The sequence below is a fragment of the Euprymna scolopes genome, chromosome 16 (assembly GCF_053919585.1).
Source record: "Euprymna scolopes isolate OS-2025 chromosome 16, ASM5391958v1, whole genome shotgun sequence".
NCBI classification, from domain to species: domain Eukaryota; kingdom Metazoa; phylum Mollusca; class Cephalopoda; order Sepiida; family Sepiolidae; genus Euprymna; species Euprymna scolopes.
Window position 1 is genome coordinate 44,269,740 of NC_136497.1, and position 14,338 is coordinate 44,284,077.

Here is a 14,338-nt window from a genome sequence, read left to right on the forward strand (position 1 = left end):
TAGTGACCCCTTTGTAAAACAAAAAAAAAGAAATTGTACCAGTTGTTTCACCGGACACAATGACATACAATGAGATGCACTGAGTAATGGATAAATAAGCACGGAATAACAGAACAACATAACGAACACTGCAGCGAATCTCATAACATTGTTAACCATTAACATTAATATGAAAACTCTTCCTTCGCAAATGCCCATTTGCTTAGAGCCTCATATTTTATTCATTGTCTCTAATTACATTTAACAAATTTGATTAGTTACATGTATGTAATATGGCCCCTGCAACTCACTTGTATATGACATAACCTAGCGGCCTAATTTTCACAAATTCTATACTTACAAGAAACCTTCTCTACCACCAATAGCAATGCCCAAGAGCACATTACCTGAAAGTACTTCTTTTAAACTCCTCGGCCTAACGTTTACAGGGAACATAAACTGGAACAGATACATGGAAAGCATTACCAAGGCTGCTGCAAAGAAGGTGGGCTCTCTCTACTAGAAAATTACTTATGCCTGAAAGTATTCTGTACCTACATAAGACCACCATTCGCCCATGTATGGAGTATTGTTGTCACATTTGGGCTGGTGTATCTGCTACTAGTCTCTCACTCCTGAACAGGGTTCAAAAGAGAGTCCCTAACCTGATAGGCCCTGAACTGTCATCTAGGCTTCAGCCTCTGTCCCATCGACGAAATGTTGCATCTCTCTGTCTGTTCTACAAATACTTTAATGGTGAATGCTCTGACGAACTACAAGCACTTGTACCTCCTCGACGTGACTACCCAAACAAACCCGATTAGCAACTAAGTCCCACCCCTTTACAGTAAAGATCCCTAGGTGTAAGAAAGCCTTTTACTCCAATAGTTTCTTCCTCAGAACTGCAAGTCTTTGGAACTCCCTTCCGGAATTCTGCTTTCCTAACTGTACTGATATGCAGAAGTTCTAGTGCAATGTGAACAAGCATCTTGCTGCTCATCTCCTTTCATAGTGCCCCTGCAAATTATGTCCCCGATAGTAGCCCCCTACTTCAAAGTGGCACTGTGCCTTGTTTGGGGTGAAAATTAAATTAAAATAAAATAAAACTTTAAATTAAGCACAATTTCGGCTATAACACATCAAATGTCTTCCAAATGAAACATGAAACTTAACATATCATCAAAGAAAATAATCTAATGGTGTTAAATTGTATGAATGTGGTGGCCAGTTGTCAGGTCCATTTATTTCCTTAACCTATAGGGTTTCGATGTCTACCATCTCTTCAGAGGAGAAAATATTAACAAATATTTATAAACGTATGTACCCTATTTGCTAAAGTCAGTGAGACATGGAAAATCAAAGTCAAAATAATTGATTAATCAGAAGTCATATAGCAAGGGAAATTGAAGAAAAGGATATAAAAAAGTTAGATCCAAATTACGTGGTAAATATATAAAAATAATCCCAGGTTTCTATACCAGCTGATTGCTAAATAACTTTATTCTGAAGTATATATATATATATATATATATATATATATATATATATATATATATATATATATATATATATATATGATGAATCAATCAAAGCAATAAATACGAATCAATAAGCATACACATCATTAAAAAAAAAAACAATTATAAAAATAGTTTCTAAAATATGGGTCAAAATTGAAAAAAATCGTTATACATTTTGTACATTCATCTTGGTTTATTTTTAATTTTTAATCTGTTCATATACGTAAAGTGCTCACGTCACCAGCTTTAAATGCTACAGTTTTAGTTTCGGTTCCAGCTGATGGCAATCAAATACTTCTTTCTTACTTTTGAAATCACAACTCTATAATAATAATACGAAATTTGAACAAATTAAAATATCATATTTAAGCATATTTTACGCCCGGACAGAGACGGGCGCCTCCATTCCACTAGTATAAAATAAATGTGTATATTACTATGTTATACTGAGTGGTTTGGGTGTATTTTAGAAGAATGTACATTCCAATTTTTTTCGTTCTTTTTTGTTAGTCTTTTTTCTAGTATGATTTTCACCAAAGAACCAGTAAGGCTTTATAAATAAAATATGAAGATGAGAGTGTACATGTGACTTTAGGTTGAGTTTTCCTTCAATTGATTCCAGTATGCCTATTGTCTAGGTGAAGGTATGGGAGAAAGAAATGATTTATGCTTAGAGCGTAGTGTATTTCATGCATAGATATGAGTGACACCTAGGCCCAGGTGTAATGTCTGTTGATTCTTGACAATAACATATTTATATCGATAGCTACGATCTTGTACAAAGTTATCATTCTTATTTATTTATATATTTTTGCTAAACATTTTTTTCTGTTGAATATAATTTTGAACAATTTTAATATGAAGATGATCTCACAGATCTGAGGAGATGTATTAACATTAAAACGCTGTTTAATTCACTTATGAACTATTGTTTATATTTTATATCTTTCTTTTTTTCTGTTTTCTTTTCTCATGTCTGTAACTGCATACCTCATCTTTTAATACATATATATATATATAATTATATATATATGTATATGTGTGTGTGTGTGTCTGTATATATATATATATTTAATATATATATAATTATATATATATGTATTATATATATATGTATTATATATAATTATATATATATGTATTATATATAATTATATATATATATATTATATATAATTATATATATATATGTATTATATATAATTATATATATATGTATTATATATAATTATATATATATATGTATTATATATGTATTATATATAATTATATATATATATGTATTATATATATATGTATTATATATAATTATATATATATGTATTATATATATGTATTATATATAATTATATATATATAATTATATATATATGTGTATTATATATATGTATTATATATAATTATATATATAATTATATATATGTGTATGATATATATATGTATTTTATATATATAATTATATATATGTACTATATATATATAATTATATATATGTACTATATATATATAATTATATATATGTACTATATATACAATTATATATATATATATATGTATTATATATATAATTATATATATGTATTATATATACAACTATATATATGTATTATATATACAATTATATATATATGTATTATATATATGTATAATATATATATAATTATATATATGTATTATATATGCAATTATATATATATATGTACTATATATATGTATTATATATATAATTATATATACATTTATATATAATACATATATATATATAATTATATATATGTATTATATATATATGTATTATATATATGTATTATATATATATATATAATTATATATATATGTATTAAATATATATAATTATATATATATGTATTTAATATATATAATTATATATATATGTATTTAATATATATAATTATATATATATGTATTTAATATATATAATTATATATATATGTATTTAATATACATAATTATATATATATGTATTTAATATACATAATTATATATATATGTATTTAATATACATAATTATATATATGTATTAAATATATATAATTATATATATGTATTAAATATATATAATTATATATATGTATAAAATATATATAATTATATATATGTATTATATATATAATTATATATATATGTACTATATATATAATTATGTATATATGTATTAAATATATATAATTATATATATAAGTATTATATATATACAATTATATATATGTATGTATTATATATATAATTATCTAAATATATATATATGTAATATATATAATAATTAGATATATGTATTATATATGTAATAATTATATATATGTAATATATATAATTATTATATATATGTGTATTATATATATATAATGATTATATATGTGTGTATTATATATATAATGATTATATATGTGTGTATTATATATATAATGATTATATATATGCGTATTATATATATAATGATTATATATATGCGTATTATATATAATGATTATATATATGCGTATTATATATATTTAATGATTATATATATGCGTATTATATATATAATGATTATATATATGCGTATTATATATATATATAATGATTATATATATGCGTATTATATATATAATGATTATATATATGCGTATTATATATATAATGATTATATATATGCGTATTATATATAATAATTATATATATATGTGTATTATATATATAATGATTGTATATATGTGTATTATATATATAATGATTATATATATGTGTATTATATATAATGATTATATATATGTGTATTATATATATAATGATTATATATATGTGTATTATATATATTATGATTATATATATGTGTATTATATATATAATGATTATATATATGTGTATTATATATATAATGATTATATATATGTGTATTATATATATAATGATTATATATATGTGTATTATATATATGTGTATTATATATATAATGATTATATATATATGTGTATTATATATATAATGATTATATATATATGTGTATTATATATATAATGATTATATATATGTGTGTATTATATATATAATGATTATATATATGTGTATTATATATATGATAATCATATATATGTGTATTATATATATGTGTGTGTGTATTATATATATAATAATTATATATGTGTGTATTATATATATGTGTATTATATATATATATATATATATATATATATATATATATATATATAATTATATATATGTGTATTATATATATATAATAATTATATATATGTATAGTATATATATATATAATAATTATATATATATGTATAGTATATATATATAATAATTATATATATGTGTATTATATATATATATATAATAATTATATATATGTGTATTATATATATATATATATATATATACTAGCAGTTCTGCCCGGCTTTGCTCGGGCCCCCTGTGCTGTTCATAAGGTTATGTACATATGTATATATTAAAAAGTTTGAATATGTAAAGTAATGCCTTTCTGTATAGTAGTCTTCCTTAACTACCATAGAGAAAAGACATACAGACATTTTAACATTTATAGATATATAAATAGATAGATAGATAGATAGATAGGTAGATAGATAGGTAGATTGGATGCGATATTTAGTAATGATTTATAAAGTATAAAAAAAAGACTTAGAATCGAAACCAAAACGTTCCGCTCACGATTTATTTTGCCTCCGCCGGCAATGACTCGGCTATGACACCATGTTTACTGCAAGGGAATTAATTACAATGAATGTTTAAATGAATATTCCAATTTGCTAGATCTTTTGCTACTGAATTATATATATATATGTATTATATATAATTATATATATATAATTATATATATATGTGTATTATATATATGTATTATGCAATTCCACAACCTATATATAAGAAAATTGTATTTTCTTTTTAAATAAAAAGAGGGGTTCTAATATGAATATCAATACACACAAAAGGAAAACGAATTTATAGGAGTATGTATATATATATATATATATATATATATATATATATATATATAGTTGGATGGTTTTTGGCCTGATGAGGTGATTTTCCCTGCTAGGGGGTCATTGAAACACGTTTGCTAATGTGTAGCCAATAGCTCTCCAACAATCAATATATTGCTCTGTTTCATGCATTGAGCACTCTTTGGAATGACATATTGCGTTGTTGTTATGAGTTACTGAAAAATTCTACCAACAGTATAATAATATATATATATATATATATATATATATATATATATATATATACATACAAGAATTATGTTAGCAATATATATATATATATATATATATATATAATTATGGGTACTCATGCACTTATTGATCCGTGCTGAAATAATAACGTTATTATTTAAAAAGCCATTCTTAACATGGGGAGGGAAGGGTATTTTGTACCTATTCTGTACTTTAACCTTACAATTGAATAAAAAAATACATAATAAAACTTTAATTAAACTTAGAAATATGATTAAAAAATAGCACGGATCAGTAAGTGCATTAGCAGCCAATTATGATATGTTATATATATATAATAATTATGTTATCTAAGAATAAATCTTTAACAAAGCAAAACTTATCAAGATAAGAAAAGCTCAACACTATTAAGGGAAGCAAAACAATAATATTAAATGAAAGATGATGAATAAAAGTTATATGTAATTTTATTATGTCATCAGAATAATCAGGAAAAATTAAGAGGAAATTTAGAAAAAAACGAACATTTTGAAGCCAAATGCTTCAATAATTACCTATAGTTTTTAAATATTACTTACATATATCCTTCCGATTTACCTTTATATGTTATACCTATTTTTAACTTATCATTTATATATAAAGTGCTTTCAATAAGTTTCCAGACTTTTTTCATACGGACGCTTTTATTGGTAGCCCACACATGAAACTGTATTCCTCTTCGAAGTAATCTCCTCTAGCCACAATGCACTTGTTGTGCAGTTTCAACAACTTATAGAAGGCCCCATGGAAGGCTCCATGGCGTGAGCGTGTCAATGAGCCTTGTCAAAGCCTAGTTCATTTCCTCTTCTCAATTATCACATAATTACACCCTCTGAGGTTTTCCTTGAGCTTAGGGAATAACCAAAAGTCACAGCAAGCAAGGTCTGAAGTATAGGGAGCGTCTTGATGCCCATGTTGGTCAAATAGTCTGTGACAAGGATGCAGTTGTGAACTGGTTCTTTTGTGCAAATCTTCCGTTCCCCACGAATAATGGAGTATAGTTCTGAGACGGATATTAAACTGTGCATTTATTGTCTTTGTAGCTACACGACGGTCCTTATCCATGAAACTCTTTATTTAGCCAATCAACTCTGATGTTCTGACTAGCTACTCCTCCCACACCTCTCATCATCCCTCACAAACTCCCTGCTTTTCTTGAATCTCTTATGACACTCCAAAATGCTCGATTTATGAAAGATGGTCCAAAAGCAGTCTGAAGCATTCCATACGTTTCTGTGACATTTTTTTACAAATTTAAAATGGAATTTTATTGCATATGGTTCTTCTAAAGTGTCCTCACGTTCAGATTGCAATTTTGAAATTCACCAGCTGTGACAATCAGGCTTTAGTAGGGTGCATTCCAATTCCTGTTGTAGCTGTTCATTTGAAATTGTCAGTTATCTCATAATAGGTATAGCAATAGCATACTAAATTTTCAATTTTAAATGCTGTACAAAAGTCTGGATACTTATTGAAGGCACATCGTATATATATATATATATATATATATATATATATATATATATATATATATATTACACACGCATTTCAAACTGTTTAAGTGATTTGTCTTGATAATTGCAGGAACTTGAGATCGTTGGTAATCCGCACATGACAGCATTCGCCGTTAAGTCGGTGAAAAACTTGGATATTTTGGATGTAGCTGATAAGATGGAAACAAGAGGTATAATTTAATTTCCTTTCAAGAAAATTTATAAATAGTTCACCATATCTATATTAATATAAAGTTATGTTTTTATATTGCTACGCACTTGATTCACTCCTAAACTGATTAGCCGATCATTATGAATTTTCGGACACAGCTTCTAGGAGTAAGCATAGATTATAAATTGGCTCTAATTATTTGAATTAAGTTTCATCAAAAGAGCAAAGAGATAGCTTCAATTTTTCTGACATTGTAACAATAGATATCAGACATCAATTAATAAATATTCCACAAATACTTAAATGGTTTTATCAAGCATAACATGGGAACAACGTAAAATTTTAAAGTTATAATTAGCGCTAGGACAATAGCATATTCTTTTCATTGTTTTGACTCTCGAGTGGGTATCCATTGATATCTTATATGCTTTTGTATAGCGTGATGTGGTTCTCGGTTGATTACTGTGTCTAACTTTGTCAGATATATACTGGAGAGTCAAAACAATGGAAAGAATATGCTGTTGTCGGCCCAAGTTATAATATTGCAAACTTGAAGTCATTAGACACTGCAGAATGGAATGATAAAATTATTGCCCTAGTAAAGACGACATGATTCCATTTCGGTTTGGTTAAAACTGGTTTCCTTTCTTTGTTGTAGACCATCTACTAGTTGGCCAGTTGTGTACAAATCCCAAGAGCAATAGGAGTCTTTCATCATGTCTGAAAATGACACAATGTTCAATGAGTGAGATCAGAAATGCACCGCTGTACAATTCATGCTCTCTACCTATTCAAGTTATGCAACCAGGATCATTTCCAGTACTCTTCAAAATGAATTACTGGATTACGACGAAAAACAGGGACGTGCCCAGGGTGTTGAAAACAAAGTTTTCAGCAGCGGTTTTGGTCTTTAGTGTGGTTTCAAGTGAGGGCCACATCATGCCACCTCACATCTTCAAAGTTAGCTTGAAAGTCAACATCAAAGTGTACCTGGATGTGCTGAAGAGAGTGGTGATCCTCTGGTGCAATTAGATGGCCACTGACACACCCTAAGTATGGCAGCAGAACTCTGAGCCATCCCACAAGTCCAAAGAGACCCAGGCTTGGCTTCAGAAGGAGTGCTACAACTTTGTACCTTTCTCTTACTGGCCCCACTTCCTCTCTTGACCTGAACCTGCTGGACTACTTCGTTTGGTCATATGTTGAAAACATCACCAACATGACTTCCCACAACACCAAAGCCAGCCTGATTGTCGCCATCCACCGAGTGTTTGCAGAGCTCCCCACACCTGGCACTGTAGAAAAGGCATGCTCCCAGTTCCGGACCCATATTGAGGCGGTGATTGAAGCTGAAAACAGCTATACTGAATAGATGTTAGCTCTACTACATAATCAAGTTACCTGAATCGATATTTTCAATAAAAGTCTTAAAATAAAACTGTAGTGTTGAGAACTTTATCGTCCCACCCTGTAATTGAGTAAGGTTGTAATATTTTAACTTTGAAATTTGACGTTTTTCTTGTGTTTTGCTCAATAGAACAATTTAATATATAAATTATATAGAGATAAATGTATTTATTAAAACTTTGCTCCACGAAAATTGTTGTGTCCGACAAGCGTTGCTAAAGAAAATTCAGACACGTATATCTGTTATAAAAGGTGATTTGCACAACAGACGCAGCACTACCACCAAGATAGCATTCTATGAAAGTAACACAGGCCATGGTATTTACTTTTCTCCAATCACAAGAGGATGTGACTCAAGGTTGGAAGGTGGGGAAATTGGGTCAGTGCCACAAAGAAGATGAGCACTATGACCCTACAAAAGTAAGTCTGAATATCCCAGTCCGCATTTACCAGTAAGGTCACCTCGGACAACAAGCAATAAACTTGCTCCTCTTGAAAGCCAGGTGGAAAGGCCCGGGAGGATGGGCCTTCCAGGGCTACCCAGAACATTTGCATAAGTCTGACAGTTAAAAAGGGCATCGAAATGGCCCAGTTCCTGCCAGACTGATTATCAAGGACAGAACCTTAACTTCCATGTACTATAAAAATACACAAGTCACACCGAGAGTCGGTACTTCTCAGTCTTTTTATACACTTCGGAAGAGCTTATATCTTGTGCATGGGTGAATTCCCACAACACCCCCACTCCCAAGCATTTTTCCAGTGCAAAATGCTTGTTAATATAGAAAAGGACCTCGTTTTAAGGTGATCCAATATGAGAACTGACTTAAAATGATGTCATTTTCTATGTCCTTTTAAAAATATTTTTAATTAATTTTCAATGAATGTGCTAAAAAGAAAAATTATGTTTATCCATAAAGAAATCTTTGCTAAAGTCATTTCCTCTCAAGAGATGAGCGTTATATCGAAAATTCATGGATTAATGAAATAACTTGAAATATTGTGTATTACTTGTTCAAATAATCATTTTTTGTTTTTAAAATTCTATATTTTACTGCATACCTCAAAATATTTTAATGCAAAACATATCATTTATCTCCTATATAATAAAACTAGCAGGGGTACCCAGCGTTGTCTGGATGGAGAGAGGTTGTATACTAAGGTTATTGAACAACCAAACCCTAGAAATAAAATTAAAACAGCTTTTGTTTCAATCAGAATAGCAGCGAGTACTTGTGCAAACACACAAAAAAAAAATTGCCGTAGTAGCCAGGCTCAAACCTGTAATGTGAAAGAGGAAAAAGAGGTGAAGAAAGCTAACGCATTAGCCATTTCGGCCACGGAGACTTATGACGTCATGAGCCTTCGAAATAACGTCTTTTTGGGGCCAAAGTATCGTAGGTTTGAAACAACAGATGTCACATACAAATTGATTACATCTAGGCTATTAGCCACTATCTTATTGTGACATGGTCAGGCGTCTTGATTTTGAATGGTGGTCACTGTTAGATAGTGCGGCCCGAAAAGCGGAATTGGCGCTGGTGGTGTTTTTTTTTTTTTATCGAAAAAAAAAAACAAAAAAAAAAAACGACGAAATTACATTTTTGTTTGTTAAATATGGAAACATGCAAAATAAGGTCCATCTTAATTTAAACAAAAAACACTCACGTCTAAAAATAGAAATCAGATGAACAATACATGGAATGTCTCAGTCGATATTCGATCATTCTATGTCAACGAAATCGAGTATCTAGCAGATCGAGTTACGCTGGGCGAACGTGACAGAAATCATATTAAAAAAAACCTGCAGATTTTAGCAAGGGAGTAGTCGGCCGGCAGTACTGGTGAAGAGACAATCAGCTCGAGTTGAGTAAGCCGCACTCTCTGGTCCCATCCTTAGAATCGAGACGCCTGGCAGTGTTGATTGCTCCCCCCCCCCACGGTTCTTTTCTACATATAACAAGCGCTGTTGTTTTTTTTGTGCCGTTATCATCATCGCCAACACCACATGACAAAATGTCTTATGTAGTTTTCAAACCGCATTTCACATTCAGTTGTGGTAATAAATTGCTACATTGCATCTAACGAGCAACACCATTACAATCGCAACATCTCCAGAGGAAGGAGTTCCTATTTTTCTTTCTCAATATTAAGTGCTCATACCACTACCAGTTGACACCGGGACTAATTGTAAATTTTCCTACTATACTGGTTATTATTAGACACATAGACATAACATATTCTTTGCATTTACCTATTCCTAAATAATAGGTCCCTTGCTGAAGTCCACCCGTTCTGATTGGCTGAGCTCTGGAAATTCTCCGATTCCGTTATTCGATTCTTCACTACATAAACAAATGGTTACTGAATTTTAAATATGGCATCATTGACATATATATTATTTCGTTTCTTCGACAACTATTTTTTCTATATTATTTAATTTACCGCTTTTCTGTGTTTTTGTTGCATTACTGCAACATGGAAATTCATTATATTCCACGTTCCCCATTTTTTGATGATGCATATTTTTTTATTTATTGAATATTCAAATATCTATTTTATATAAATAGTTTTTAAATCTTTTTACGTTCATAAAAGTTATCCATGTGCATGTGTTTCTGTCATCAGCATAGCTACACTCTCTGACACAGGATCGAACTCACAAGTACACAGTCGGCAGTAAATATCTCATACTAGCAGGGAGTAGAATCATGTTGCTTGGGATTGAATGAAGATTTGGAACTTTTTCATAATGGTCTTAACACCATAGTTTTTGCATTTATTTTACTGGTCTCACACTCCATTTCACTCCCTAATATAGAAATGTTGGAAAACTCTCTGAATTAGTGTCTTATATATATGGTTTAAATTTCATTAAAATTGAATTAGTGTCTTATATATATGGTTTAAATTTCATTAAAATTGAATTAGTGTCTTATATATATGGTTTAAATTTCATTAAAATTGAATTAGTGTCTTATATATATGGTTTAAATTTCATGAAAATTTAATGTACGCATTTGAAGTTTTAAAAGAATTCTGTTCCAATGGATCATGCAGATATTTAGTAAATACTATAGATACATACAGCTAATATAGAGTAACGCGGTGATTCGGACAACTTCTATTAAATTTAATACAGATATAACTTTTTTGAAAACCTGACAAAGGAATTTTTTTTGCTTATTTAGGTTGAGAAAGAGTTTGGAGATTAGGGATTACTTACATTGTGTTCCCCAGAGAATGTTATGCATATGATTTAAATCTCATAAAATAGGGTCATATGCCTAATTTTAAGGTGGTTATGTTGTCATAGCCTCCTTAGGGAAAATTCAGAATACTTCTCGATAAATTTTAGATGAAAATACACTTTTAGATTTCAGACTCTCTAACATTTTTTATGTAGGGAAAACACAAACATCTATACTCATAAACACAGACATTGAGTTTTATATAGACAAACATTTTCACTAGGAATACATATTACAAAATATATCTGAATATGTAGTGTGGAGGATTTATTCAAGGCGGTAAAATATATCTGAGATGGTTGTCTGACTTGCTATTTACTTTATTACTTACCCTCACCACTTGAAATAATTCCATCCAGGGGTTAGAAAAAGGCAGGGGCTTTACTAAAACATTTTAGTGTAAGGAGATGGAAGTAAATGTGTTTATATACAAATACATTATATTGATCAGTATTGAAGATGAAAGGGTTATATACATATACAGTTGGGAAAATATATATGGCAATTAAGCTACACAGAATTTTCTGCATTTCATTGTTGCAAGGATTCGTCAGGCTATTGCAATAACCTGACGAATCCTCACGAGAATGAAATGTGGAAAATTTTGTGTAGCTTAATTGCCATATATATTTACAAAACGTACTACCCAGCTCTACTTATGTGTATTGAGCATTGTCGAAGTAAATGCTGACAATATTTACATAAAATTTTATGCGGACATATAAAATAACACACGCACATATATATATATATATATATATATATATATATATATATATATATATATTACTTCAAAACACCCCAACTTTTAAAAAAATGCTAGATATAGGTGCCTTCAATAAGTTTCCAGATTTTTTTTGTACAGGAATTTAAAATTGTCATAGACTCTTGAAAATTCAGTATGTTATTGCTAAATATCTTCTGAGATGACCGACTAATTTTATGATTTTAGGTTCAAATGAAAAGCTACAGAAGGAATTGGAATACACCCTACTAAAGCCTGATTTTCACAGCTGGTGAATTTCAAAAATGCAATCTGGACGTGAGGACACTTTAGAAAAACAATATGCAAACAAATTGTTTTAAACATGAAAAAATGCCACGGAAATGCATGGAATGCTTCAGACTGCTTTTGGACCATCTTAAATGAATCGAGCATCAGAAGAGTTCTAAGAAAGGCTGGGAGTCTGTGAGAGATGATGAGAAGCGTGGGAGGAGTAAGGAAGTCAGAACACCAGACTTTATTGACAAAATAAAGAATTTCATGGATAAAAACCGTTGTGTGTCTATAGAGAGAATAAGTGCATAGTTTGATGTCAGTGTGGGAACTGTACACAATTATTTGTGAGGAATTGAAGATGTGGAATATTTACAGAGTTTGTCTCAAGCGTGCTCTATCCTTGTCGCAGACTATTTGACCAAGATGACATCAAGACAGTTTTTTACCCTGCCTACAGCCCAGACCTTGCTCCCTGTGACTTTTGGTTATTCCCTAAGCTTAAGGAAAGCCTTAGAGTCTGTCGCTATGAGAAAATTGTGGCGATGGTTGAGGGTGTGACAAGGATCATTGACACATTCACACAGGGACTTCCATGATGTTGAAATGGTACAAATGCATAGTACCAGGAGAAGATTTTTTTGAAGAGGACTAGAGTTTTAAGTGTGTACTATCAATAAAAGTGCCGATATAAAAACAGTCTGGAAACTTATTGAAGGCACCTCATATAAGTATATGACTTAAAAGAATATGTGAAATAATATGCAGAAGGAAATAAATATCAACATTTTATTTAAGTAGAACAGGGTTCATTTTAACATAAATATGATGAAATCAAAACGATTAGAAATGAAAATTAAATATTTTTACAAACTATTAGTGATGGGTAGTCAAAATTTTTGCAGGCTATTAAAATAATATTTTGTTTGTTTAATGGAATGTATCATAAATTTATTTGACTTTTGTTAAAATATGTTTAGTTAAACAAACCTTGCTACACCAAAAAATTTGTACAATTGTTTCAAAGTCAATCTTTTTATTTTAGAATTTATATTTTTACAACTAATTTCGAATGTCAATGTTTTTATACATCATGAGAAATTTGGAAACAATTAAAATGAATCAAAACTTTAAAAAATTTAGAAAATGTTTGCACAAAAATTGGCACAAGGGAGGCAAATACACTGAGTAGAAAGCAGCTCATTTCGGTGTGAATTAGAATTTTGAAATCTTAAGTTTTGAAAGGAAACATAAGAATGGTTAATGCTTTGCAGATTGAAT

The 14,338-nt window shown here is 29.2% G+C and overlaps 1 protein-coding gene across 1 annotated transcript in view; it reads left to right on the forward strand.

Moving 5' to 3' along the window:
• The window catches only part of LOC145295931 (sphingosine-1-phosphate lyase-like), a 74,435-nt gene that overhangs the window by 55,844 nt on the left and 4,253 nt on the right, over positions 1 to 14,338 (forward strand). The window contains exon 10 of the mRNA XM_080141814.1: positions 7,322 to 7,421. Coding sequence (XP_079997940.1) covers positions 7,322 to 7,421 — 100 coding nt within the window. The remainder of the gene's footprint in view (positions 1 to 7,321; positions 7,422 to 14,338) is intronic.